The following is a 12,832-nucleotide window of genomic DNA, read 5'->3' as shown; positions in this document are numbered from 1 at the left end:
CAATACATGTCTTCCAATTTGTAACATCGCCCTAATTTGAAAAGAGACAAGGCACTCCCACGGTATACAAAATCCCAAAGTCGACAATATTATTAAAAACAATAAAAATTGAAAACAAAGGGAGGCAAACCTAAATATCCTTTATTCTTATGAATGAATTTTGGAGCAGCCAACTATGCAAGTTAGAACAGCCATGTTAGTCAATATTATTGCTAAAGCAATTCCACATATTCGCCTCCTTGGTGGGATTTATCAAGAAAGTAATGGTTTCGACAGGGAAATTTTATTTTTAATGATGTTCTCATTAATATATATTTTTTCAAAGTCAAATTCAGCCAACTTACCCCAACTGTTCCACACTATCCGTTCATATTTAATATTGAAATGAATCAGGAAAAAAATGTCTGCCCCGGCCCATGTGTGCCATAATAGGTGCGCGCATGCATACACACGATATAAAAATTTAATTTTTTTACTATATTAATTAATTAAAAATCATTTCAAATATAACTTTTTAAATAATTGTTTATGAAAACATAATTATACATCACAGAGATGACTACAATAAAATTTCATATTATCAATACATTGTAATCAAGTATATATTGATTGTATTCCAAGTACGTAGTTTTTTTATTAATTATTCCAATCATTACCAGTATACTGTACACAGTTAATAAAATATTGGCATGAATAATATGTTAGAATTATTCAAAAACTTAAATAAAATGACTATGATTACAAACAGAGCCCATGTTAATGATAAACAGAGTAACATACACTCTAAAAAGCTGGATCAAAGAATGATCTACAAATAAAGAAAAGAAGGACATCCAATCAAATACTAGTATATAATAAGAGAAGTAATGGCTAATGAGAAAACTGATTAAGATGGCGACGGTTCACACCATTATCACCCAAATCCTGGTGTAATGACTTTAATTTTCATTTATTAATTAACAATAGTAGCAGGAAAAAAACGAAACAATCTGAAAATATTTGATACCCTTTGCACTGTTGGCTATATTAAAGAGAGAGATCCCCAGAGCTTGGAATCTATCCTTTGCAAAAACAGATTGGAGAGCCACACAAATCAAAGCTTGCCACAAGCTCTGTCCCTCTCTCTCTTGTGCTCTGCTTCCCTCAAAATCAAACCTTGATAATATGCAAATATCCTAATCCAAAAATCAACAAGAGCAAGCATTACCCAATGGAGGCTGAAAGGCCCCCACTTCCACAACACAACTCTCACACTAAGCCCCTCTCTCGCCTCAACGAATACGTAGCCAAAACCAGAGTTGGCAAATGGTTCAAGCTCTCCCAACGCAACTCCACCTTCACCACCGAGCTCCGCGCCGGCACCGCCACCTTCCTCACCATGGCCTACATCCTCGCCGTCAACGCCTCCATCCTCTCCGACTCCGGCGGCACCTGCTCCGTCTCCGATTGCGTCCCTCTCTGCTCAGACCCATCCATCCCTCTCTCCGCCTGCTCGGGCCTATCCCTCCGCGTGATCCAGCCCGACGCCTCCTGCAAATTCAGCCCGGTTAACCCGGGCTACGCGGCCTGCCTCGAAAACACGCGCAAGGACTTAATCGTAGCCACTATAGCATCGTCTCTTATTGGCTGCTTCATCATGGGCACGTTCGCGAACCTCCCTTTGGGCCTCGCACCGGGCATGGGTTCAAACGCGTATTTTGCTTACACCGTCGTGGGCTTCCACGGCTCTGGCAACGTCTCCTACCAAAGCGCCCTCGCCGCAGTCTTCATCGAAGGAGCAATCTTCCTCCTCGTCTCCGCAATCGGGCTTCGCGCCAAGCTCGCCAAACTCGTCCCCAAGCCCGTCAGAATAAGCTCCTCGGCCGGAATCGGGCTTTTCTTAGCATTCATCGGGCTTCAAAGCAACCAAGGAATCGGGCTCATCGGGTACAGCGCATCCACCTTAGTCACCCTCGGCGCCTGTCCAACCTCCTCACGTGCCTCACTCGCACCCGTCTTAACGGCAGCTAACGGCACCGTTAGTTTACTACCCGGAGGAACCGTCTCGGGTGATATTCTCTGTCTGAAAGACAGAATGGAAAGCCCGACCCTCTGGCTGGGCCTCGTGGGCTTTATTATAATCGCGTACTGCCTCGCGAAGAATATTAAAGGCGCGATGATATACGGCATCGTTTTCGTCACCGTTGTGTCGTGGTTCCGTGGCACTAAAGTGACGGCGTTTCCGAACACGGACGCCGGTAACTCCGCGCACGAGTACTTCAAGAAGGTGGTGGATGTTCACACTATAAAAACCACCGCGGGAGCGTTGAGCTTCAAGAACATTGGAAAAGGGTATTTTTGGGAAGCCGTGGTTACGTTCTTGTACGTTGACATTCTCGACACGACAGGAACGTTGTACTCCATGGCGCGTTTCGCGGGCTTCACCGACGACAAGGGGGGCTTCGAGGGACAGTACTTCGCGTTCATGTCGGACGCCACGTCGATCGTGGTGGGGTCCTTGCTCGGCACCTCGCCGGTGACGGCGTTTATTGAATCCTCGACGGGGATCCGGGAAGGTGGGAGAACAGGAATCACGGCGTTGACGGTGGCGGCGTATTTCTTTTTAGCGTTTTTTTTCACGCCGTTGCTGGCTTCGATTCCGGCGTGGGCGGTGGGGCCGCCGTTGATTCTGGTGGGGGTTTTGATGATGAGATCGGTGGTGGAGATTGATTGGGAGGACATGAGGGAAGCGATACCGGCGTTCGTGACGCTCATTCTGATGCCGTTGACGTATTCGATTGCGTATGGGCTTATTGGTGGGATTGGGACATACATTGTGTTGAACCTTTGGGATTGGGGGTGGGAGGGTTTGGGGCACTTTGGGCTTGTGAAAAAAATGAAAAAAACAACGACCACGACAACAACAGCAATGGCTAATTCGGATGAGGATTCCCATCATCATCATAATGGGGTCAATGGTGTACTACAAAATCAACATTCTCCACAAAATCCAACTGCTAAAGCACTGCAACTAGAGCCTTAGTTTTTAGGGGTATGTGGTTCTGTTCTTTATGTAATAATGTGCCCCTTTTTTTTCTTCTTGATACATCAATTTCACAAGGTTGAAGAATTCTTTGTGTAGGGAATTTTATTATTATGATGATGCCACTGTGAATACATTCCAATTCCATGTCTTATTTTACCCATCTTTTTCTTCCCGCGATTTGAAAATAAAATAAATCGAAAACTTGGATGGATATATATGATGAAGTTGGTTTTTTCAAACATGTCTCAATCAATTTCATAGTTTGGCAGTGTTTGGACTTATTGTTTCGAAGTTTTGTGCCGAGGATTCTGCTAAAGTGCATCTTAGGTTTGGATCACATATTCCATGGCGATCTCCATATTAATTTATTTATTTATTCATAACAAGAAATTTATGGATTACTTATTTAAATATAGTACTGTTTTTTAAAACGTACACCACATTTTTGAGATAGAAAGAAGATACTTAGAGAGAAAAGAAAAATAATGAACATGACAAATGATATGATAGAAAAATGAAGAAAAAGGAAATTATGATTCCATGCATACTACTACCACTAAACTGATCTTAATGGGTTTTATAAAAGTGTGGTATAAATAATAAGAAAAAAAACAGGAATAAATACTTTCTCAGTTTTATTTGGGTGGCAATTTTGTAATTAAACATTAACTTGTTAAATATCTCCTTTCTTCTTGTGGGACAATTAAATATGTCTTCCTCATCCCACAAACGTCATTTGCAAGGAGAACAAGACATCCACCACCACCACCTCCGTCTAAGCACCAAATATTTTTTGTGTCAAATTAATGTATAAATTTTTTTTTATGTTTTGGTTTCGAATGTGCAAACTTTTGGTGTGGAGGATGCAAACATGGTGCTTGATACATATACTTGATAGAGCACTTGTGAAACTAATTAAAGTATATTAGGGTTGTAGTAGTAACGCTTCCACCTAAGTGAGCATATATGGACATGCGTTCTAAAGACCATACACGACATAATCACCTCATATTGCTCGATATGTGAAACCACATCTTCTTCTGTCTTGCTCAATGCCTCTGCTCCAGCCTCCAGGGTTCTTAAGCCATTCTTCAAATCACAAATCCTCGACGCTCTGTTGTCGTGGGTGGAAGTTGTAGGAAACCTGTTTTCGACATTTCACCCAACCAGATTTTTTTTCTTTCTTTTTTCTCAAAACACTTTTTAAATTATTTTAGAAAAAATAATTGTAAATCTTCTTACAATATTTTTCTATTAATTCTGTAAATACTTTATTTATTTTCAAGAGATGAAAAACACTTTTTTACATTTCTATTAAGTACTTTCTTTTTTCTGAAAACACTTTTTTACAATGTTTATTTTTGTTTAATATTTTCCTTGTAAATTATTATAAATTAAGAGATAAATGATTATTTTGTGATCATTATATATGCATTGATGAGCTTATAATTAAGTTAGAATTCTTACGGGTTGATGGTTGATTAATTTTCAAGAGATGAAAAAATTCAATATTTTAAAGAAAAACTACATTTAGCAAGCAAGAAAATGTTTGCATTATTATTTTCACCCCAATCTCTAGCTAGAGATTTGCAAATCATGCAAAAGTCAATACCCTCCCTGTACCTAAATTTAATTTTTAAGGTAGGTGCGTTACTGTGTTACAAAGGTCATGTACAAATTAAACCAATGGATACACAAAAATATTCTTATTGGTATATACTTTTATTTAGTGAGCAATAATAAAAGAAATAAATATCTAGAATTAATTATTGAATTTGAAAGTTTGATATTCCAAAATGCCCACTTTTGCTAATTTGAAAGTTGGATTATATGATTTTTTTTTTCACGACAGCAAAATAAATAAATAAATATGATTGTTAAATTTTATTATGAATATTTAAAATTAAAATATATAAATTATGTAAGTGTATTTTTATGAAAGTTACGAGTTTTTATAAGTAACTATGCAATTTTTTAAATAAAAAAATCACCGTCGAACAACCTAATCTGTACTTAGGTGAGATTATTATTTATTGATTCATTTTTTTGCTGTTTTTTTTAAGAGGCATTTTTTTTACTGAGAAAAATAATGAATCGCAGTAATTTTGAAAAAAAACAATAAAAATTATTAACAAATTTAATATTATTAACTAAATTAATTAACTTATTAAAGTATGTAAACTAATTATAAAAAATTATATTTAAGAACAAAAGCAGTACTTAAATCGGAAAAATCTCCAAGTGGGATATTGCATGTATATCAGTACGTCACATAGATCACTTCAATCTTAACACGTTATTATTTTTGGCTCAATTATGAGAAGGGAAATACTGTCTGTCTCTGATAGATCACTCTCAGGAAGAAAAAAAAAATACTAGTAATAGACATAATAGACTTCAATCTGTATGAAAAGTTTCTAAGGTATATTTAAAATGTGTTTCCCAATATATTTTACTTAATTTTTTAATTTTTTATTGATTAAAAAGTTTGTATGACTTTTTGGTAAATATTTTTTATATAACTTTTAGTGTTTTCGAAACTGATATTTAAAATAATGATTTTTAACTTTTATATTTATATATTTTTATCTTTAAATATTTATTAGATTTCCATTTTAATCCTTTTTTATTTAAGATAAAAAATAAATTATGTAATTTTATATTTTTCAGTTAATTCAACATATAAGTTTACCCCATTATAAAAAAATTCATATATTTTATCAAAATTAATAAAATAATTTTTTAATTTAATTATCAACTAATTTTTTAACTTCTAATTACATTTTCAGCTAATTTTTTCAACCATGACCTTACTTTTCATATTCACACAATACTCAATAATTTCATAACATAAGTGAAATATCAAAGGAAAACATAATTTTTTAAACATGTTTGATAAAAACTAGCAGTAATAATTATTAATAATCAAAATGAAAAATGTTTTAAAATTTTAAATTTCAAAAATATAAAAGAAAAATAAAATAAATTTTCTTTGTAATTTAAAATGAACTTATGCATAATTTACGATCAAGTTTTTGGAGAAACTAAATAATTTAATTTTAGTTTCTCGAAAGCTTTATTTGATTTTATACGTATATAAGCTAATTTTAACTTTTTTTTAATTTGGCATTCTATAAATACTCATAAAGGAACTTATCCAAACAAAAAAACTCCAGCACTCTATCTCTTTATCATTGTACTGTTTTCTATCACCACTCAGTATAATTGCGCAAAACTGGAAAATTAAGCTCTTATCTTATGGGCTCTTGTCCACACTCCACAGTTAATTTAAAGCACATATAAGTCAGTTATTTTTTATAAGAGAATTAAAAATATATTAATCAGTATATCTCATTATAAATCGTTATAATATTAAAGCACACAAATTATGATTCTTTAAAAACGTTATTTAATGTTTATATAACTTTAAATAACTTTTAATCACAATTATCTATATTTAGTCGTAACCCAAAACATTAGTTTAAATAACTGTAGTGAAAAGAAAATTTTAAAAGTTACATTTAATAAAATCTTATTTGTATTCAGATGTGTTACAAGAAAAATAAAATACTAAGTCGTCCATTTTATCAATTAAAAATATTTAATTTCTAGACTGAATTATATTACACAATTTTAATAGTAAATTTTTAAATTAGAAAAAAAAGTTATATATTTTTCCAAACATACATTTTACATTATTATAGAAAACTCTATTGTAAATTGGGCTTAAATCTTAAATACCATAGACCACCCCTACTCGTGTCCCTCCAAGGAGAAAGAAGTTAATATGGAACGTATCATATCTTACCCAGTGTTTTCAATAATTTGTTTCATCTATTTGCTAAAAAGTTATTGCATATTCAATTGCTTCCACCAAATGTTAATTTGTGTATGTTTTCTTGAAGATATTTAGTTCAAAACAAGCGCTCCTACATTTTTTTATTTAGAAAAAAACATTAATTGTCATAAATCATTGTTTTGTGCATTAAATATTATATATATGAGATTTAGTATTAAAAAAAGTTGATTGCCCCACTTATTCGGTACGCTCACGAACCTCAATTAATATTAAAAAATAATTAGTTTGGATATTTAAGTTCGAAAATATTTTTTTGGTGCGGAAAATTTTAAGAAGTTGGATATTGAAGGTTAATCAAAATTATGACAGATTAAGGCTAAAAACATTTATAGATTTACTAACTTATCAATTGGATCAATTTTTGTTGATGTTTGTAAAGATATTTGGTCAAAAATAAAAGTTGGTACTCAGTTATAAAAAAAATATATGACCCAAGATTATCGATTATTATCAAGTCATATATCAAGCCAACCTAAACCTAACATCATAGATTTCTTTTTTAGAATATTTTCTTATTTCTTTTCAAGTTTATTTTCATTTTTTATAAATATTTTAAAATACATAAAATCTGATTTTTTTTTCTTTTGTATTTATTATAATTTCAATAACTCAACTTGACCAAATTTAAGATGAGGTTAAGCCAATTTTTTTTAAAATCAAATTAAACACAACTCAACCTCAGGGTCAAATGATCATTTAGGAGTAATTTTTTCCCCTAAATTATCAAATGCGGATAAATACCTAAAAAAGACATCTCACAACTTCTAAGTTTCAAGTTGTAAATATTTTATAATTTATTTTACTAAAATCGTAAACAAATTTACAACTTCTTATTTTTTTTAATTCGACTTTAAATTCATAAATAATTTATTTAAATTAATATTTTTTATCTTTATTTTGATTTAATATTTTTATATATTATTTTATTTAATATTTTTTTATATTTTTGTATATTGTTTTTATTTAATATTTTCTATATTTTTTCCTAATGTTAAGGATTTATTAAATATAAAAAATATTAAATAAAATATAAAAAATATATTAAATAAAATAATATATAAAACATTAAATAAAAACAATACATCAAAATTTAAAAAAATTAATTTAAATAAAATTATTTATGACTTTGAAATCCTAAATAGTGTTAAGAAGTTATTTAATATAGAAAGTATTAAATAAAATATTAAAAAATAATATAAAAAATATAGAAAATATTAAATAAAACTAAAAAATAAAAATATTAATTTAAATAAAACTATTTACGAAATGTTAAAAATTTATTTAATATAGAAAATATTAATAAAATATAAAAAAGTAAAAAAATACTAAATAAAAAATATAAAAAATATTAAATAAAACTAAAAATTAAAATATTAATTTAAATAAAATTATTTACAATTTAAATTTATAAATATGATCACATTTAAAATTTTAAATTAATAATTTGTAAATTATGAACAAAAGAAAAAATAAATAAAAGTCATAAAATGAACATTTTAGCCCAACCTCAGCTGTTCGATTTGAACTTTGAAACATTTTAGCACCATGATTTGATTTTTCATTTGGTCAAACAAAGATGTAAAATTATAATAATTTTGCAATTTATTTTACATGAATATATTTATTTCATCACAATCTCAATTATCATTATTAATTGATAACTATAAATTTTATTTTATTCTCATGTTACACTGTACACCTGTTGAAAAATCCCAAGACTTAGACAGCGCCCGATGAGAACTGAACAGCGAACTATCAGAAGTTGCGGATGAGTTCGGTAAGCCATTCTCCCTTCTTAATACGAAATTTGGAATCGAAAGAATCACGTGGGAATCCCTGCATGACCACATGACCTTATTTAAAACTTCAAGCAATGGAGCCAACCCACGTTCAAAATAATAATAGTCTTCTTTTTTTTAATATGTAACTTGTAAGTTTGAAGAGATTACTTTGTTTAAATTTTTTATTTTGTAAATCTTGGAATTGTTCATACTTTTAAAATATATGCGCCGTTGGAAATTTACAAAATTGACTTTGACAACTGATGTGATGCTTTAATACGCAAATTAGTTTTTTTTTAATGTTAGTCTTAACTCAGGAGCACAAACACATCACCTCAATGCTCCTATCCATACTATGAATAACATGTTCTATTTCATCCTTTTTATTACATTCTTAACTCACACACTTCCTTACTTGAACGTTATAATATTTTATTTTACAAATTTCTGCTAGTAATTCTTGCAGAGGTACCTACAAACATATGAAACTATAGAGTCCATCCAAATTACGTTTTCTCTAACATCAATCAACTCAAAATTTTGATAAATATATTTGGTGTTTACGATGAGACCACGATAAAAACTTATTAACAAGTTAATAATTTTAAAAAAAATCATTTTCATAAAAAATTAAATACCACAAATAACATATTTTAATAACATCAAACATCACATGAATCAATTGATATGGTATTACTGATTATTTCGAGTTAAGTCTTAGATATAAAAATTAAATATTTGGAAAGTTTAATTATTACTTATAATAACTTTTTTTCATTAGATCACAATTATTTTGGCCCAAAAATAATTTTATTTGAATAGTAATTTGTAAGATTATCGTAAATGATAAAATTTATTTTTAAGTATTTAATGTAATTATATACTCAGAATTCAAATCCAAAGATTGCTAATTAAATGAGAATGGTATCAAATAAGTTAATTCATGCGTTTAGTATTCTACATGTGACGATTTTATATTCTGTTTAACTCGGATTTTCTCGGAACTTTAATAAAAATATATGTGATCTAAGAAAACATATTTTAAGAAGCAAATTAATTGGATTTTTTTTCCCACATTTCATTGTCATTGCAAATGTCACCATGACAATCTAAGAAGACACTTTCGAGTGGGGAATTAGTAAAGCTAACACAGACCATCCAGCTGTCTAGGACCTCCTTTTTATTAAGCTAAGAGGACTTTAGCCAACAATATCAGAGACTTTAATAGTTCAACACGTACCAACGTACGGGGACAAGTTGATTCCCCATGTTTGATTATGAGATTGATTGGCTTCAAAAACCTCTATTCGCACGCTAATTCTGGCTAATTAGGATTGTTATTCCGTTTGCTTATTGCTTGCAAGATGTAAGAAATTGGAAGCGTGAACATATTCTTGGTTAGTTGCTGATCTGATATGCAACATGGTTTTGTGTCATAAAACCTCACAAATAGACTAAAAAAGGCCCTATTCAATTCGAACCTTCCCCTCCTTACCCAAATGTTTATGTTGGGGTCTTGTTTGCCATAGGAACAGCCAGCTAGTGGGATTCTCATTTGAAGTGACACTCGAGCACACACGTGATGGTCATAAAATGGCAACAACATACTAAACCCCACCTCTACCACAAAAATTAATTAATTAATAAATAAATAAATCCATAGTTTTTTTTTTAAAATCAAGATATTTTCCAACCGAAAATCAAATATTAATCTATCAAGTACTGAGATTTATTTAAAAGATTATTCTCAATTAATATTTTTTCATACACACAAATTAAAAATCAAATTCATGATTACATACTTAAAAAGATAAAATTATTTATTAATCATAACTTTATATAAATTCATAACTTTTATATGCACCTTGTAGTTTCATTGTACTTCGTAAGTGTTTATATATCCCTAAAACTTCATATTTTTAAATAAGAGCTCGAAAGGGTATTCCATCAATACATTTATTCTTCTTGTTTAGAATGTGAAGATGTAAGACATAATTAAATTATTTATTAATTTTTTTTACCATTTTATTTAATTTTAAATAATGGAATAGAAGCCTTTTTCCTTTATACAATAATTAAAACATTCAAATAATAATGATATGTTATTTTTTTTTAATTTCCTTTTATTCAATTCGTACCAAGACACATAGCAAAACTTAATATGCTCCTATATATTAGTCACCTTTGCGGTTTAACAGCTTTGAAGAACCATGGCTTCTGTAGTGGGTAGCATTGCCACCGTATCCTTGTTTTGCTCCATAAATCTCCATGCAGACAGGAGGTGACCCTGAAAAGGAAGTAGATTTTGTGTACACTGAAAATGCTACCGTAGAGCAAGGCTTCCAAGGTTCAAAGTTTGTTCTGGCTTAAAGTCTAACTTTTTTTTACTTACTATTGATATTTTTTCACAAAAAATACTAACCAGATAATATTTAATATTTAAAGTGAAGATCTTTTTTTTTTTTATAAAAAAAGTGAGGCCTCTCATGTTACCATTTTCCCCTCTTAATTAGTAACTACTCTATTTATCTATATAGTCTACCTTTCGATACTATATAATCTTTTTTTTTTTTTGCAATTCGATATTATATATTCTATCACAACTAAATTGTGTATTTTCTATTATTAATTAAAAAAATTGATAGTAAAATCACATAAAATATTTTTTTTTTGAAATTTATATATTACTTTTATAGGATAATGTCAACAATTTCATGTAATAATTGTTACTTCAGTTAAATCAGTTTTTTTAAATCTTAAATTGGTAAAATTTTGTTAACATCAACAATATCTCAAAAAAAAAAAAAGTCAATTTTATCATCAATTAAAAATAAAATAAAAAATCACACTCTAAATTGTTTATAAAAAACTTCATCTGTGAATTTGTTTTAGGATTAAGTAAGCGTTTAGATCAATCCTATCATGATGACATGCTCGTTATTATCCAAGCTGGGCCTACATTATCCAATATGGAGCACATGCTCTCACTTAATTATAATTTTTTTCAATATTGTTATAATATTAATTGTCATTTGCGTCTTATTATTATTATTATTTGTGCTCCCACAAATTAAAATATTTTCACATAAAGTAATAAAATATTATTTTATCTGTCTTACTTGAATTTGAGTCCGTCATTGATTATTTAACAAATATTCTTAATGATGGCTTGCTTGTTGCTTGGTACTCGAGTTGAAAACAAAATCTAGTTGTTAATCTTAAATCAAAGAAAAACTCGTGACGACTCTTAATCATATTCACTTACGGTTTACGACATCGATATTTTTTTAAAAAATTGTATTTAATTATACAAATTACGGGAGAAAAATTATGTTAAAAAGGGGGTATTAATCAGGAAAAAAATATTTAAATAGATCAACAGAATATAACATATAAACGGGAGAGAAAATAGAATGGAGAATATTAACATAAACGTATCAAAATGGATGGTGAATGGTTTAAGAACATTTCTTCTTTTGTACAGTCCTACTATTAAGAACAAAACAAATATGACTTTTTTTATTTTTAGTTCATTTTTCTTTTTTCTCATTACATCATTTATGCTAATTTTTTTTTCATTTGTCTTATTATCTCTTCGATTCAATTCCTTTATTCTCAGTATGTACATGGAACGGAAAAGAGAAAATATCCTTTTGCTATTATAAGAAATGCTTGTTCTATTTTTATGGATAAATAAACTGTCATTCGTCAAGGATTGACATTGAAAATGATGTGTATTATTATGAACTGGGGATAACACAGTATATTGGTGGCATAAAAAATAGCCAAAGGTTTTTTAACATCAATTCAAGAGTGGGATTAGGTGCAAAAATAACTTTAGAAGCTCCATATTGCTAACCCTTACCTTATCTGCCACTATGAAAGGGACAGAGTGGGATTAGGAATCCCATAAAAATTACAAACATTAAATTAAAATCCTGGATTTCAGTTGTGTCAAATCTGCACTGAATACTACGAGACTGCATGACACACAGATGGTTTCTGAGTTCAACAGCAATTAATGGCTTGTCGTTCATGTTCTTGTGGGTCATGGTAATTGCAACAGCATATGATGCCCCCAGGGAAAGCAAATACCAAAATTTGAATTCAGATTCGTATTTATAATTGATTATTTATGACATTATGGATTAAATCAAAAAATAATCT

At 30.0% G+C, this 12,832-nt stretch overlaps 1 protein-coding gene across 1 annotated transcript; it reads left to right on the top strand.

Moving 5' to 3' along the window:
• The first annotated feature begins 949 nt into the window (after window positions 1-949).
• On the top strand, window positions 950-3,238 carry LOC114415707 (adenine/guanine permease AZG1-like). Its single transcript, XM_028380529.1, has one exon. It carries the CDS (start codon window positions 1,211-1,213, stop codon window positions 3,020-3,022), a length of 1,812 nt encoding a protein of 603 aa, XP_028236330.1. The 5' UTR covers window positions 950-1,210; the 3' UTR covers window positions 3,023-3,238.
• The last annotated feature ends 9,594 nt before the right edge of the window (window positions 3,239-12,832 follow it).

The sequence above is a fragment of the Glycine soja genome, chromosome 6 (genome assembly GCF_004193775.1).
Source record: "Glycine soja cultivar W05 chromosome 6, ASM419377v2, whole genome shotgun sequence".
NCBI lineage: Eukaryota > Viridiplantae > Streptophyta > Magnoliopsida > Fabales > Fabaceae > Glycine > Glycine soja.
The sequence above is the reverse complement of the archived record's forward strand: the minus strand, read 5'-3'. Positions and strand labels throughout refer to the sequence as shown.